General features: G+C 38.6%; 2 protein-coding genes across 3 annotated transcripts; one reads left to right on the forward strand and one right to left on the reverse strand.

Annotated features, from left to right (window-relative positions):
- Positions 1 to 3,136: 3,136 nt before the first annotated feature.
- On the forward strand, positions 3,137 to 7,648 carry LOC103946664 (protein ALTERED PHOSPHATE STARVATION RESPONSE 1). The gene is made up of 4 exons (XM_009357419.2): positions 3,137 to 4,674; positions 5,932 to 6,158; positions 6,249 to 6,466; positions 6,560 to 7,648. Exons 1-4 carry the CDS (start codon positions 3,744 to 3,746, stop codon positions 7,401 to 7,403), a joined length of 2,220 nt encoding a protein of 739 aa, XP_009355694.2. The 5' UTR covers positions 3,137 to 3,743; the 3' UTR covers positions 7,404 to 7,648.
- A 2,460-nt stretch (positions 7,649 to 10,108) lies between these two features.
- On the reverse strand, positions 10,109 to 12,088 carry LOC103946615 (protein CHAPERONE-LIKE PROTEIN OF POR1, chloroplastic). 2 transcript variants are annotated; one of them, XM_018647327.2, is made up of 4 exons: positions 11,685 to 12,088; positions 10,796 to 11,156; positions 10,619 to 10,665; positions 10,195 to 10,429 (listed from the first exon to the last, which is right to left on the reverse strand). In XM_018647327.2, exons 1-3 carry the CDS (start codon positions 12,012 to 12,014, stop codon positions 10,646 to 10,648), a joined length of 711 nt encoding a protein of 236 aa, XP_018502843.2. In that variant the 5' UTR covers positions 12,015 to 12,088; the 3' UTR covers positions 10,195 to 10,429; positions 10,619 to 10,645. The 2 variants fall into 2 exon arrangements, with proteins under 2 accessions (XP_009355639.2, XP_018502843.2); XM_009357364.2 differs by lacking the exon at positions 10,619 to 10,665 and having other exon boundaries at positions 10,109 to 10,429; positions 11,685 to 12,085.
- Between the last annotated feature and the right edge of the window lie 1,003 nt (positions 12,089 to 13,091).

Raw genomic sequence — 13,091 nt, forward strand, 5'->3', positions numbered from 1 at the left:
TTCCAGCTCTGGTTGCAAGTTTATTTCTCAACCCTCCGGCCTGAAATCTTAAGCTGTAGTTCCTCCACAGCTATAGGTCTAGAGTTGGCTTCCCGCCCCATCCCTACTCACTCGGCCGAATAAACTTTCAAATATTTCTTTGGCCTAGAAGATTTGTTTGACGACAAATTCCAAATCTGTTGTTGCTGGACATACCTATCTTCCATCATTCTTCCACAATCGGCGTGGGAAGTGACCGAGGATGCTGATCTTTGGGAGTCCTGAACTCTGGATCGGCAGGTCGGTCATGGATTTCTTATGACTGCTTTATTTTTTATTGACCGTGTCTCAATTGGCATGAACTTAGTAGTTTTAGCACTTGGTCCCACTGGGTATCCCAAAATGTTTACCCTAAAAACTACCAAGCCTACATGGCACGCAGGCCGAGTAATTAATAAGCTAACTACATCATTCGATTGTGTGCGGGGCGTACCAACTTGTCCGTTGAGTTCGGTTAGGGAGTAAAATGTGTTGATGTTGCGTTGAGTGCACTACTGAGTTCTTAACCTTGCGATTGCGGCCGAGGAAGGAACACGTCTCAGCCTTCAGGTTCTAGAGCTTGAAGACAAGGCTGTTAGTCTTGCGAAATTTATGGATCATCGGCGCCGGGTTCGGTCACGATGATTATATTCATAAGAGTATAAGCACACCAAACTGGTACCAGACTATATGGACACAAGTACTCAAAATAGATGTATGTCTTGATGGTGAATGTGGTTCAACCATCTGAATGCCAAATTCTAAAACTTACTTGTTAATACCCAATCATAAAACAACTCGGCGTTTAATGTGCAGAGCCTAGTAATCTTTAATATCTCACTTCGTCGAGAAGGCTATGAGATGACCTTTGTCAATAAGGACTCAAAAATCCTTCTTGATCGAGACTTGGATAGGTAATTAGTCAGCATCAACGCAATGCTATTTATCCAAACTGAAGGTGCTCTACAGTCGGCTGATTCTACGGCAACAGTGTTGTTTATCCAAACTGAAGATGTTCGCCGGTTGCCTTTGCAGTGCTATTTATCCAAACTGAAGATGCGTTGGCGGTAAAAAGAAAATAAAAATCTCAAGGTTGTTGAGAGGTTTTGAGTAGGGAGAAAGTTTGAGCAGTATAGTTTGTGTGTTGAATTGGAAAGGCCTTGAATGTTGCCTACGACTCTTTATTTATAGTAGCGAACCTACTCCTGGCCCAACCAGAGATGTATACGGACTAAAACTCCTAAATCTAATCTAATTAGGATTCGGCCAATCTTAGTTTCAATAGGTCTCTAAACCAAGCTCTATAATGAATTAGATTCATTCCCGAATTCTCAATGCCTTGAACTTTGAAACCCCCTTGTTGTACCAGGACTTTACTTCTTTGCTCTAATCCAAATCAATCTTCTTTCAATAGGACTCGGCCGACCTGATTGGGCTTCTTATGACAACTGGACGGCCCATAGTATTTCTGAAAGAGTGTTGGACCGAACACAAACCTAAGCTCGGCCCAACAATATAATTTTGGGTCCAAACAATATCAAATATAAATTAAGAGAAATTATATTCACACACCTCAAATTACTTCTTCCTCACCTTTTTAATTTTTTAATATTTTCTACACACCACTAACACTTGATAGAAAAATATTAAAAAATTAAAAGGGTGTGAGAAAAGTAAATTGAGGTGTGTGAATATAATCTCTCTAAATTAACTCTGAGGGAAGGGATGGACACCGGAATCCTTCTCTTTCACATCGATGCATATTATACATTGCTTACTAGATAACACAAATACACCTGTTTAACTCCTTAAATTCTTCAACACACATACATTAGTTAAATTCACTCCACATACACATAGGGTAAATAGGCACTCAATTTTTAGAACAGTTACTAAATATTACACGAGAGATTGAATCCTAATCATGAGTGTAAGAGTAAATATTAGACACTCTTAACCGAGTGAAAATAATAACCCTTCCTCCTTATACACAAAAATATCGAGAGATGGGAGAATTAATTTCTGAGTTTGGAATGATGATCACGTTCAATCAATTAAACTACTCGTTATGCATATCAAATATAAATTAAGAGAAATTATATTCACACACCTTAAATTACTTCTTCCACACCTTTTTAATTTTTTAATATTTTCTACACACCACTAACACTTGATAGAAAAATATTAAAAAATTAGAAGGATGTTTAAGGTGTGTAAATATAATCTCTCTAAATTAATTTCAGAGACAAGAGATGGACACTGCAGTCCTTCTATTTCACATCGATACATATTATACATTGCTTCTTAACACAAATACACCAGATTAGCTCCTTAAATACTTCAACGCACATACAGCAGTTAAATTCACTCCGCTTACACAGAGGGTAAGGAGGCACTCAATTTTCTCAACCTCTCTCTTTCACAAATGTGCTTTTTATATTATATAAATATAAAAAGAGATCAAAAACAAGAAGGGCAACAAAGACACGACAAAGGAGCCCTCTGGTTTTTGCAGTGGTGACCACCTTTTACCACTTATTTACTAACTTTGACTCCTCTTTTTACTCACTAGCCTGCTCACCCCTACCTCTATGAATTCTAAAAACGTCTTCGTGCACTTATATATTGTGCGAAAAAAAAAAAAAGAAAAAAGAATTTAGTGTAAGATGAATTTTTAAGGTCCTTGATTTTTCAAGGAGTACTTTTTCGGTTATGTGCCAACACCACAACCCACTTAGTCGTGTTATGATATATGTATTTATTTATTAATAAATATTATATTATATTTTTAATAATTTTTCATTTTGCTTATATTATAACATGTAAACTAATATCACATAGATATTCTTCTCATTGATATCTCAAACGGAAATGTATTCTTTTCAAATCCCTTTCACATAATTCTACTTATTAAATAATTTGGGCTCTTAAAATTTTATCAAAGGATTAAAATTATTATAACATTTAGAATAGACCCCTATTATCAATAATTAGATCAAATTTCAAAGATTTAAATTATTTAATAAAAAAAATTAAACGGAAAGAATCTAGAGAAGATATCTTTCCATATCAAACTACCAAAAAAATACAGGACATAAAACACACTCTAGCTCTCTCTCTCTCTCTCTCTCTCTCTCTAGCTCCATCTTTCTCTCCCTCTCTCTCTTTCTCGAGCCCCTACCCTCTTTCCCTCCTCCTAGGGTTCTGCCTGACCCTTACTCTGTCATCTACTCTTTCTCTCTGTGTGTGCATACATGGTTAACTAATCGTATGTTGGTCAAGATTACCTGGTTAAGGGGACTAGAGGAGATAAAAATCTCTCCTTGAAACTACAAACCTTACTCTGTCCAACGGTCCTTTTTCGCAGAACAATTAAATATTTCCTTCCCAAAACACAAAAATAAGATAGATAAAATAAAACACTCTCCCTTGCTCTGCTGCACCATCTCCCTCTCTCTCTCTGTCTCTCTGTTTTCTGTGCTAAGAAATGAACTGGATTTCTGCTCTCAGATAGCTGCATTTCTAATTTTCTCTCAAAATTCGCCAGAAGCTATTTTTTTAACATAAAATTTCTCTAAAAACTCCTAGTTCTTAGAAGCAGATTGTCCATTTTTTTTTTCAAAAATCTACAAGATTCTTCCAAGAACTCACCTTTATCACTTTTACACCAATTTTTTTTACCTCCTAAAAGCAGAAAGTCTCCACCTTTAGCGAGAGAGAGAGAGATGGGAGGATGTGTTGCTTCCAAGCTGGAGGAAGAAGGAGGAGTTGTGACAATTTGTAGAGAGAGAAAGCGGCAGCTAAAGCTGGCGGTGCAGAAAAGATACGCCCTTGCGGAGGCGCACTGTAAGTACGGCCATGCTTTGTTTGCAGTGGCTGCCGCCGTGGACTTCTTTGTTGCAGGCTACTCTTCCCCTCCTAAACCTTACCTCATCACATTTTCGCCTGACTCTCCTCCTCAGCCGCCGGAGTCTGCGGAGCCGGCTCCGCTTCCGATCACTGAGAATGTGATAACCAACCCAATGTTTCTTCAGCAGAGACCGTCTGAGTCGACCCATGAAGCCATTGCTTGTCACTCATGTGGTTCTTCAACATCCTCCGACTCCTCTGAGGAGGAGAGAGAAGAAGAGGAGCGAAAAACAGACGTGAGAGAAGAACAGGGATGTGGGTACTTTTATATGCAAATGCCACCAGCAATGCCGTCACCGCAGAGAGACTTTGGGTGGGATTTCTTCAACCCTTTCGACGTCGTGAGGCCGGAGGTCATAAGCGGGTACAGGCGGAGCTCCGACGAGGATTTGAGGGTGGTGAGGGAGGAGGAAGGGATACCTGAGCTGGAAGAGGAAGAAGGGGAGAGTCAGAGAGAAGAAGAGCAGGAAGAAAACAAGGCGGTGGTGGTGGAAGAAAAAGGAAGCGGAGAACAGCGTGACGGCGGAGCTGAGGTGGTGAAGGTGGTTGAAGAGGTGGCTAATGCGAGGGAGGGGGAGCAAAAGGGGCTTGCTGTGATTAATACACCAGCTGAAGGGAGGGAGCTTCTGGAAGCACTGAAGGACATTGTGGACCTTCTCTCTAGGGCTTCTGATTCTGCAAAGGATGTGTCCAGGATGCTTGACGCTAATAAATTGCAAATGCAGTCTGGTTTGGAGGAAATTAAAGGTGGGTTCTTTTCAAAACTTGAAAATTTTTAACTCTTATTTTTTTAAAATTTTAATTTATTTTCTATGTTGCTGAACAATTTCTAAGCTGAACTACAAAGGGTTTCGGTGATAAACAATTTTTTTTTGTAAACTGATTGATTTGATAGATTTATTAGATTAAATATTAGATTAGGGAGTCGGAGTTCGAACTTTGAACCCACGATATGATGTAAGGTAACATTCTGTCTCCTCTGCCGTAGTAGAGGACCACTTGCTTTGTGATAAATGTTGGTGTATTTAATTTATGTTTGATATCTTTTTTTTTTTAATTTTAATTTTTAGTAATATTTCTTTGCATTTGTAAGCGAGAAAGTCTTAAATTCAATTCTCGCCAAAGGTGAATTTGAACCACATTATTGCTAACATATTGTAAAGCTTAACTTACTCATTTTGTAGTGTAAAAATATTGATTGTTCAAAACATTTTTAATTTTTTTTTGGGTTCTTGACCCTTTGTGAATTCTTTTGGATTCAGAGTGTTGATATGTTTGCAGCTGCCTAGACTAACTAAACAACCTAAATTCACTTTTCTTTCAACTTTATTGAACTAATAGAAAGTTTGCCAAAAAGAATTTTCCATTCACTTCTAACTATTTTTTTAGTTGCATCGCTTTCTTTTTCTCCCATCTTCTGAAAAGATCAATTGTGGGGCTCTAGTCTTTTTGTTTGTTTAGCAAATATTGTATATTCTGTGTAGGGAGCTTTTATTGGCGTTCCAAAATAGTCATTCAATACCCATCCAAGCTCATGACGGATGAGTATTTTTGAGTGTCACTAACAATTCTTTTGCATGGCTCCATTTTTACTTAAATACCCAAAACCTTTCTCCCAAATTGCTGCAGACTGATCAAGGATTTGGGTTGTGGACCTCAGCATCATTTCTTTTTCTCAAAGAGTTGGAATGTTGTTGCACATGTACTTATTTTTCATGTAAGGGGAGGAAAAAACTTGGTTCTTTATAAATAAGGAGTCATTATCTGTTGCAGACAAATCATAGTTTGACATGTGTGTAAAAGCTTGCTATCCTTTTGTGATTTGAATGAGTTACGTTTGCACGTTTCAACTGGGATTTTCATGAATGGAGGAATGACTCCGTAACATGTAAAGTGTCAAACAGTGTTCGTCTAATCAACACTTGTTTCTATAGCAATAATGAGTCTCTTTGTTTCTTATCCATATGAAGCTAATAATTCTTCACTTATCCTATTTCAATGCAGAGAACTCAACAAAGCTAATTCAAGCTATAACATGGCATAACTCGACTTCATCGTCTAAGCTTTCGTCGTGCAAGAGTCTCGTGGCATCCAGATCTAAGGGTTCGTCAACATGGACAGAATTTAACAATGATCTTTTCAATGATTATGGAGGAATGGATTCAGGAAGTCATTCACTTACTCTAGAAAGGCTATATGCCTGGGAAAAGAAGCTCTATGAAGAAGTTAAGGTAAGCTATTTTTGCACTGTCTCCACGAGTGAACTATTTCCTTAATTTTACTAATATTGTTTGATTGCTTAACATTTGCATTGCTTCTAGGCTGGAGATATGACAAGGAAACTGTATGAGAAAAAATGCTCGCGACTTAAACACCACGACATAGGAGACAACGAGACCATGGACAAAACTCGAGCTGCAGTAAAGGATTTATATGCCAGGATCTTAATTGCAATTCGGAGTGCTGAATCAATCTCCAAGAGAATCCAGATACTGAGAGATGAAGAACTGCAGCCTCAAATTGTGGAGCTGTTGAAAGGGTATGGAAGTCTAACAGATTGAACTTAAGCAGTCGTCCAAATTAGTTTCATTGCGGGTTTCATCAGTTTACATTTTGCTTGTATCTTGTGCAGCTTAATGCACACCTGGAAAATTATGTTGGAATCTCATGAAACCCAACACAAGATCCTTTCCGAGGTGAAATCTTTTGCCGGCTCTGCATATGGAAAGTTCAGCAACATCTCTCACATGCGTGCAACGCTTCAGCTCCTAGCTGAGCTTCAGAATTGGCATGCATGCTTTAAAGAGTACGTCGCTGCACAAAAAGCATATGTTGAAACTCTCCATGGTTGGCTAACCAAGTTTGTGGTCCCTGAAGAAAACTTCTACTCAGGGAGCAGGAGTTCAGCTGTGCCATTTTGCGTCAATGGCCCCCCGTTGCTCATTATCTGCCATGATTGGTTATCTTCCATGGAGAAATTACCAGATACTTTGGTGACCATTGCCTTGAGAAGCTTTACAAAGGACGTGAGGGCTCTGTTGAATCAGCAAGGGGAAGAGCAGAAACAAAAAAGGAAAGTTGACAGCCTAGCCAAAGAGCTCGACCGAAGAATTCGTGCATTCCAGAAGACAGAGAGCAGGTTTCTGGAGCCAAAGCTCACAGAACAGAAATGTGAGACAGATATGGAACATAAGACCGAGTCCTTGACAGAGAAGAAGGAGCAGATAGATATGTTCAGAAGAAAGGTGGACATGGAGAGGGAAAAACACCAAAATTACGTGGAGGAAACTCAAAGGATCACATTGAATGGAATCCAGACTGGGTTTTGTTCAGTTTTTGAGTCCTTAGCGGAGTTTTCCAGGGCTTCACAGAAACTGTACAGCGATCTTGTGACTTGCAGTGAAAATGCAGATAAAGCTGGGAACCCCTCGTATATAGAAGGCAGCACCAAGGATGACGAAAACAGCAGCAGGTGACATGAGGCGTTAGAGAATCGGAATTGGTGAATTGTGTATTTGTATTTGTGTACATATATTGTGTCAAAGCAGCTCGCTGAGACACAATTATTTAAGCTTTTAGGGTGATGGTGTTGTAGCGAAGTGGCGACGAATTTCTGAATGTTGCTGCAATTATTTAAGTTTGTAGGGTTGGTGGTGTTGTAGCAAGTAGCAACTCTCATGGTAGACTTCTTTGGTTCCAAATGAACAGATTTTTCTCCAAAGTTTGATGCTGTTCTGACTTCTCAGAACAGCAAAATTGCGTAGTTTCTACTCGCGGATGGTTGTGGAGGAGAGAAACTTAAGTGCAATCGGATTTTGCCGGTTGTGGAGGGGTTTGTAAAGAATCCAAGATGGTGATGGTGTGTGAGTCAATTTTTATGGCGTGCGCGGACATGTTACCCTCAGTACAAGCTAATATTAATTAACATGAGGGGACGTGAGGTAAAGCCCAACGAGGCAAGTAGGGTGACCCAATACTGCTGTGAATCAATAACCGTTTGTGGCTTACTTAAGAATTGCGTGATAAGGGGAAAAGGTGAAGCTTGGTTCCCAAGCATCACCATTATATTAGCTAAGGATCAACTTAATCAAAGGGACGTAAGCAATACTACGAAAAACACGCTGCAAACATTGACTTTGAGTGTTGGAGTGTTGTTTTGCAAGTACACTAACGTTATCGTTTGTAAAAAAATTTCTATTTTAACAAACTCTAAATATTTTATTATTTAACTATGCAATCTTTTTTAATATTTCATGTTAATCAACCCTTGACCAAAATTTCAAAAAAAATAAAAAATAAAAAAAAATCAACACACCTCTAAGGAGAGAGTGAGTTGTAGTAGTTTTTTTTAATATTTAAGTTTTGTTAGTAAAATACAGAACGGTCAAGCACTTGAAAAATATGTGTGTATTATTCGACAATTTGCTAAATTAATACTTTGCAAATTCGGCAATGTTATTTAAATTTTAATATTATTTTTAAATTATTTATTCAATAATATGTTAAAAATACAGGTGTAAAGTGTGAATCTTAAATGTATTATTTGAAAAATGTGTGAAAATAATGTGTTTTTATGTGAAAAATACGTATACAATAGTTGACCCTAAAAACTACTTAGCCTACGTGGCACATAAGGCAAATAGCTAATGAGCTAACTACGTCATTCGGTTAAATGCTACATGCCAACGCGACGACCAAGCTCGTTTAGTGAGTGAATGAATGTGGTGGTGGTGGTGTCGAACGCGTTGTTGGCTTTTGTATCTTACGATTGTGGCCGAGGAAGGAACTCATCTCGACCTTTGGGTTCTAGAGCCTAAAGACAAGATTGATAGTCTCTACGAAGTTCCGTCTGCATAGGGTTTGGCCGCTTCAATTATATTTCTGCAATATTAGTTCGCCAAATATGTACTAGATTGTACGGACACAAATACTCAAGGGAGATAAGTGTCTTGATTATGTATGTGGTTCGGCCGTCGAAGTGCCAAACTCTGAAATGTACTTGTGAATATCCAACCATAAAATGGGTTCAGCTTTCAATGTGTCAAACGATGTAACAGAAAAGCTAATGGAGTGACCTCTTCCAACAAGGACTCAAAGAACCCTTGTTGATAGAGACTTGGATAGGTAGTCAACTAAACTTGAATTAGTGTTGTCCAATGCAAACTTTAAGATACTCCACAACCGTGTGACTATACGGTGCTCTAAGATGTCGCCGGTTGCCAAGCAGCGTTGTCCAATACAAACTGTAAGATGTGTTTGACGAAGTTAGGGAGGTCAGTGTTTTCTAAAAAATGAAAGGGTTTCGCGTAGACCGAAAAATTGCGCAAGACAAATTTGTGTGTTGTGTTGAAGGTCCCATGAATGTTGCAAACCCTCTTCTATTTATTGAAGTGATTCTCACCTAGAGTCCCACTTGGACTAAATCTCCTCGACGTGTCTTGATCCAATAACGAAAAACAAGAGTTCAAAAAAAAAAAAAGTATACATGTATTTAGCCCCTCATACACCTTTCTTTATTTTTGGTCGTCAAATTGAATAAATTAAATGAAATCAACCATCAGGATTAAACATCATGCGTGAAAAAGTAAAAAAGGTGTTCGTTTACCATTTCCCTTCCATAACCCAACTCAACAAACATTCCACCCCACTAAAAGCCAATAAATAAAAACTTGTCCCACCATCCTACTCCACCACCATGGTTTTGGTTCGGCCACGATTTTCTCTACCGGCCAAAGACGTCAAGCTCAAAGATATGCCAAGGCAACACACTTGGCTTTCTATCACCGTCCTTTTAATCTCTAACTCACGGTCGAAGACGAATGACGTTTAAGAAGACAGTAAATCTTGGGAAATCAGGTTCATCACAACAGGTCCCTTAGCATTCTAGGTCTTACGGAAATCAGAAGGAATCCAAAAGGGTCATACCGGTATATAAGAAGTGCTTGGCCGGAGAATTTGACGCTGAATCTGATCTTACAACGTGGTTAGTGAATCAAATGTGGGAAACCATCTTCGGTGCTGTACTCCTAAACTCCATAAAAATGAGATTTAAGGATAGAAAATAACAAAGAAGAAAACTGTCAACCCCCAAAGTTATTGCAGGTATAAAGTTCTAAACAAACTCTTGAATCCGCAATAGAACAAGAAAAAGGAGAAGGAGAAACAGAGGAGAGAGAAAGGGTGAGCGAGAGAACGAGAAGTTCCACTACTTTCTATTGTCAGTTTTGTACAACATGCAACGGTATACATCCTAAATAGAGCTTGATATGATCTTGCCAATGAATAATTACAGATTTCACCATTCAAGTCACAGATACAATGCTGTTTTACCGTAAATATAAGGAGACCACTAATTGCAAAAAAATTATGAATTCGCTTACTACGGCAGCAGGAGAGTGGATGCCAAGAAATGGAACAATGTCTACTTGCAGAAAATTCTCTACAGCTGAACCCACCACGGCACCAGCAACAAGCCCCCCTACAGTTATGATGGTCGCCTTCCCTGCAAAGGTGAACGGAAAATTAGTCCAAATTACTTAATGCCTAATCTCAGGTTTAGAAAAACAGACAAAAAATCTATGGAGCCTGAACTGCATTAAGTAAATGCACTTATCACAGATCAGATGCAGAAAATTTCAGAAATACCCTTTTATTAACCAATCGTTCTCAAAGTTGGAGATAGATAACCAACCTGACTAAACAAACCCATGACTTTCATTCATGATTGACAAAACCATGCTAAACGATAAGACAAAAAAAAGTGAATACAAGGATTTATGACATAGAAACTTGCAGGTAATCACCAATACAGTAAGGACATCTAATAAGCGACAATAAGGAAATGCCTGTACATAAGAAAACTCCATACCTAACTTAATATTCTTTTTGGTCATGAAGTACAAGGAAGCTCCAAAGCTACCAGCCAGGATCAGTCCAGGAACATCAGCCCCTCCATACGGCCCCGAAGAAGAACCCGAAGCTCCATTGACATAAGTTAAGGCCATCAAAGCTCCATAGACACCAACTTGTACACCCAGATCACTTGTCGAGGGCGTTTCCACTGCAATGGGTGGATTCTTCACAGTAGCCTGCAGCCACTGCGGCACTGATCCAATCCCAGGAGCACTCACTGGCTTAACATCCGCATAACGAACGCTGCTATTCACAACTTTCCCTGCCCGTCGCTGAGTTAAGCTTCTCATAAGCAACATGTCGTAGGCAGCCTCAGCCTAAACTAATTAACATTAGTGACAAGGAAATCATAATCATGGTATTACAAAATTCCAACCCAAAACTAGAAACCACCATAATAAATGCTTGTGTACTGTGATACCACTACAGCCCATCACCCTTAATTACCAAAAAAAACAGAACAGAACATCTAAATTCATAGCTTGTTTGCAAGCACTAAATCCCTTGCAAATTTGTGGTCCTAAACTCAATACTTCATTTGCAATTGAGTAAAACAAATCAAATTATTAACTGCACAAATTCTAAACATTTAACATAACATATTAAAGGCTAACATTTATTTATTTATATGCTAAAAAACTAGAGCTACAGTGGTTAAAATTATACATTATTCAATAGAACCCACAAAAAAAAACGCACCTTTAAACATTAAACTCTCTCTAAGTTTGCAAAAATTAATTAGTTCAACTTCAACCCAATACTATTCGTACAAAACCCAGAAAATTACCAAAAGAGATTGACATAAATTGCAGAAATTCGAAAGGAAAATGAGGAGATGTAATAACCTGTGCAATCGCCTCCTGGTCATCTTTACAAGCCGCGACAATCGAGTTCTTGGCTCGAAGAATTTCGTCGAACGAGGCACCGTCTGAGACGCCGAGGAGCTTGAGGGCGTTCTCGACTGTCATCTCGAACGGTGCGTTGTCGTCGGCTCTGGAGGCGGCCGTGGCAGCCCAGGTTAATGTGCGGCGGGATGGGACGATGGAGCCCCTCCAAGGCTCGAATTGCGTGGCGGGTTTTCGGATTCCGGTGGGGCCGGGGCGGCGGAGGGGCGGGCGGGGGAAGGAGGAGCCGGCGGAGAGGCGGTTGGGCCGGACGGAGAGAGTGGCTGCCATGTGTTTGAAGAAATGTGAGGCTGGATATGCTGCGAAAGTAGCGTGCGTGACGATATGGGTTGTTTTGTTGGGCTGAGTCTTTGCCGCGGAGGGGGTCATCTATAATTGTGGACCGTTGATGGCCATGTCACCACCAATCAATAATTGTATTCTTCCTTCTACGCTACAACTATTTTCTTCCTTCCTTTACGTTAATACTTAATAGACGGCTTTTGGGCCTGGTTCCTTTTATAATCATAATTCATCACTTTAATCTTTGAAATTTAAAATTGATATGAATGATTTTTTTGATATTGTCCTCTATCAATCATTTTGGTTATTTTGTAAAAAAAATTCCGTTAAAAAAACCACCAGTTCACGAAAATGGGTTGATTTGATAAAAATACCTTCAATTTGATGGAGACCCAAATGATTAACGGTGGATAATCTCAGAGATCACTTCTATTGATTTTAAATCTCAATAATCAAAGTAAGGAGTTATATCAATCTCATGAACAATTTTGGATAAAAAAACCTTTAAAACAATCTCATAGACAATTTTGGATATAGAAAAAAACCCTTAATCTGCGTGGTACTATTCACACACACATTTTTTTTCTCACACACTTCTTTCAATTTCCGACCGTTGGATTGTAAATTGAAGAAGATAAAAAAATTAATAAGGGTGTAAGAAGTAAAAAGAAATTTGTAAATAACACTACCCTTAAATCTAAGAATTTTGACTTACAAGTGTGAAAAAATATCATGAAAAATTAGTAATAAGTGGACAACTCAAGTTAGTACTAGCTAAAGTTGAATTTTTCTTGACCTCTATTATTTATAATATGTACGAGTAGGAGTCAATTGAGTTTGAGTTTTGATATGTTTGGAGCTTGTATAATTTATGAAGGGGTGTGATATCCACACATATTTTTTTACTTCTCTCACATCTTTTTAGTTTTCAGCCGTTAGATCAGATGAATTTAAAAAGATTAACAGATATAAATTAACAAGGAATGTGTGAGAAGTAAAAAAATGTGTGTGGATAGTATACCCTTTATGAATAGCTCGTTTAAAAGTCTATGCTTGGACAAAAGG

The sequence above is a fragment of a genome, unplaced genomic scaffold, assembly GCF_019419815.1.
Source record: "Pyrus x bretschneideri cultivar Hongxiangsu unplaced genomic scaffold, Pyrus_bretschneideri_v1 Contig10, whole genome shotgun sequence".
Taxonomy (NCBI): domain Eukaryota; kingdom Viridiplantae; phylum Streptophyta; class Magnoliopsida; order Rosales; family Rosaceae; genus Pyrus; species Pyrus x bretschneideri.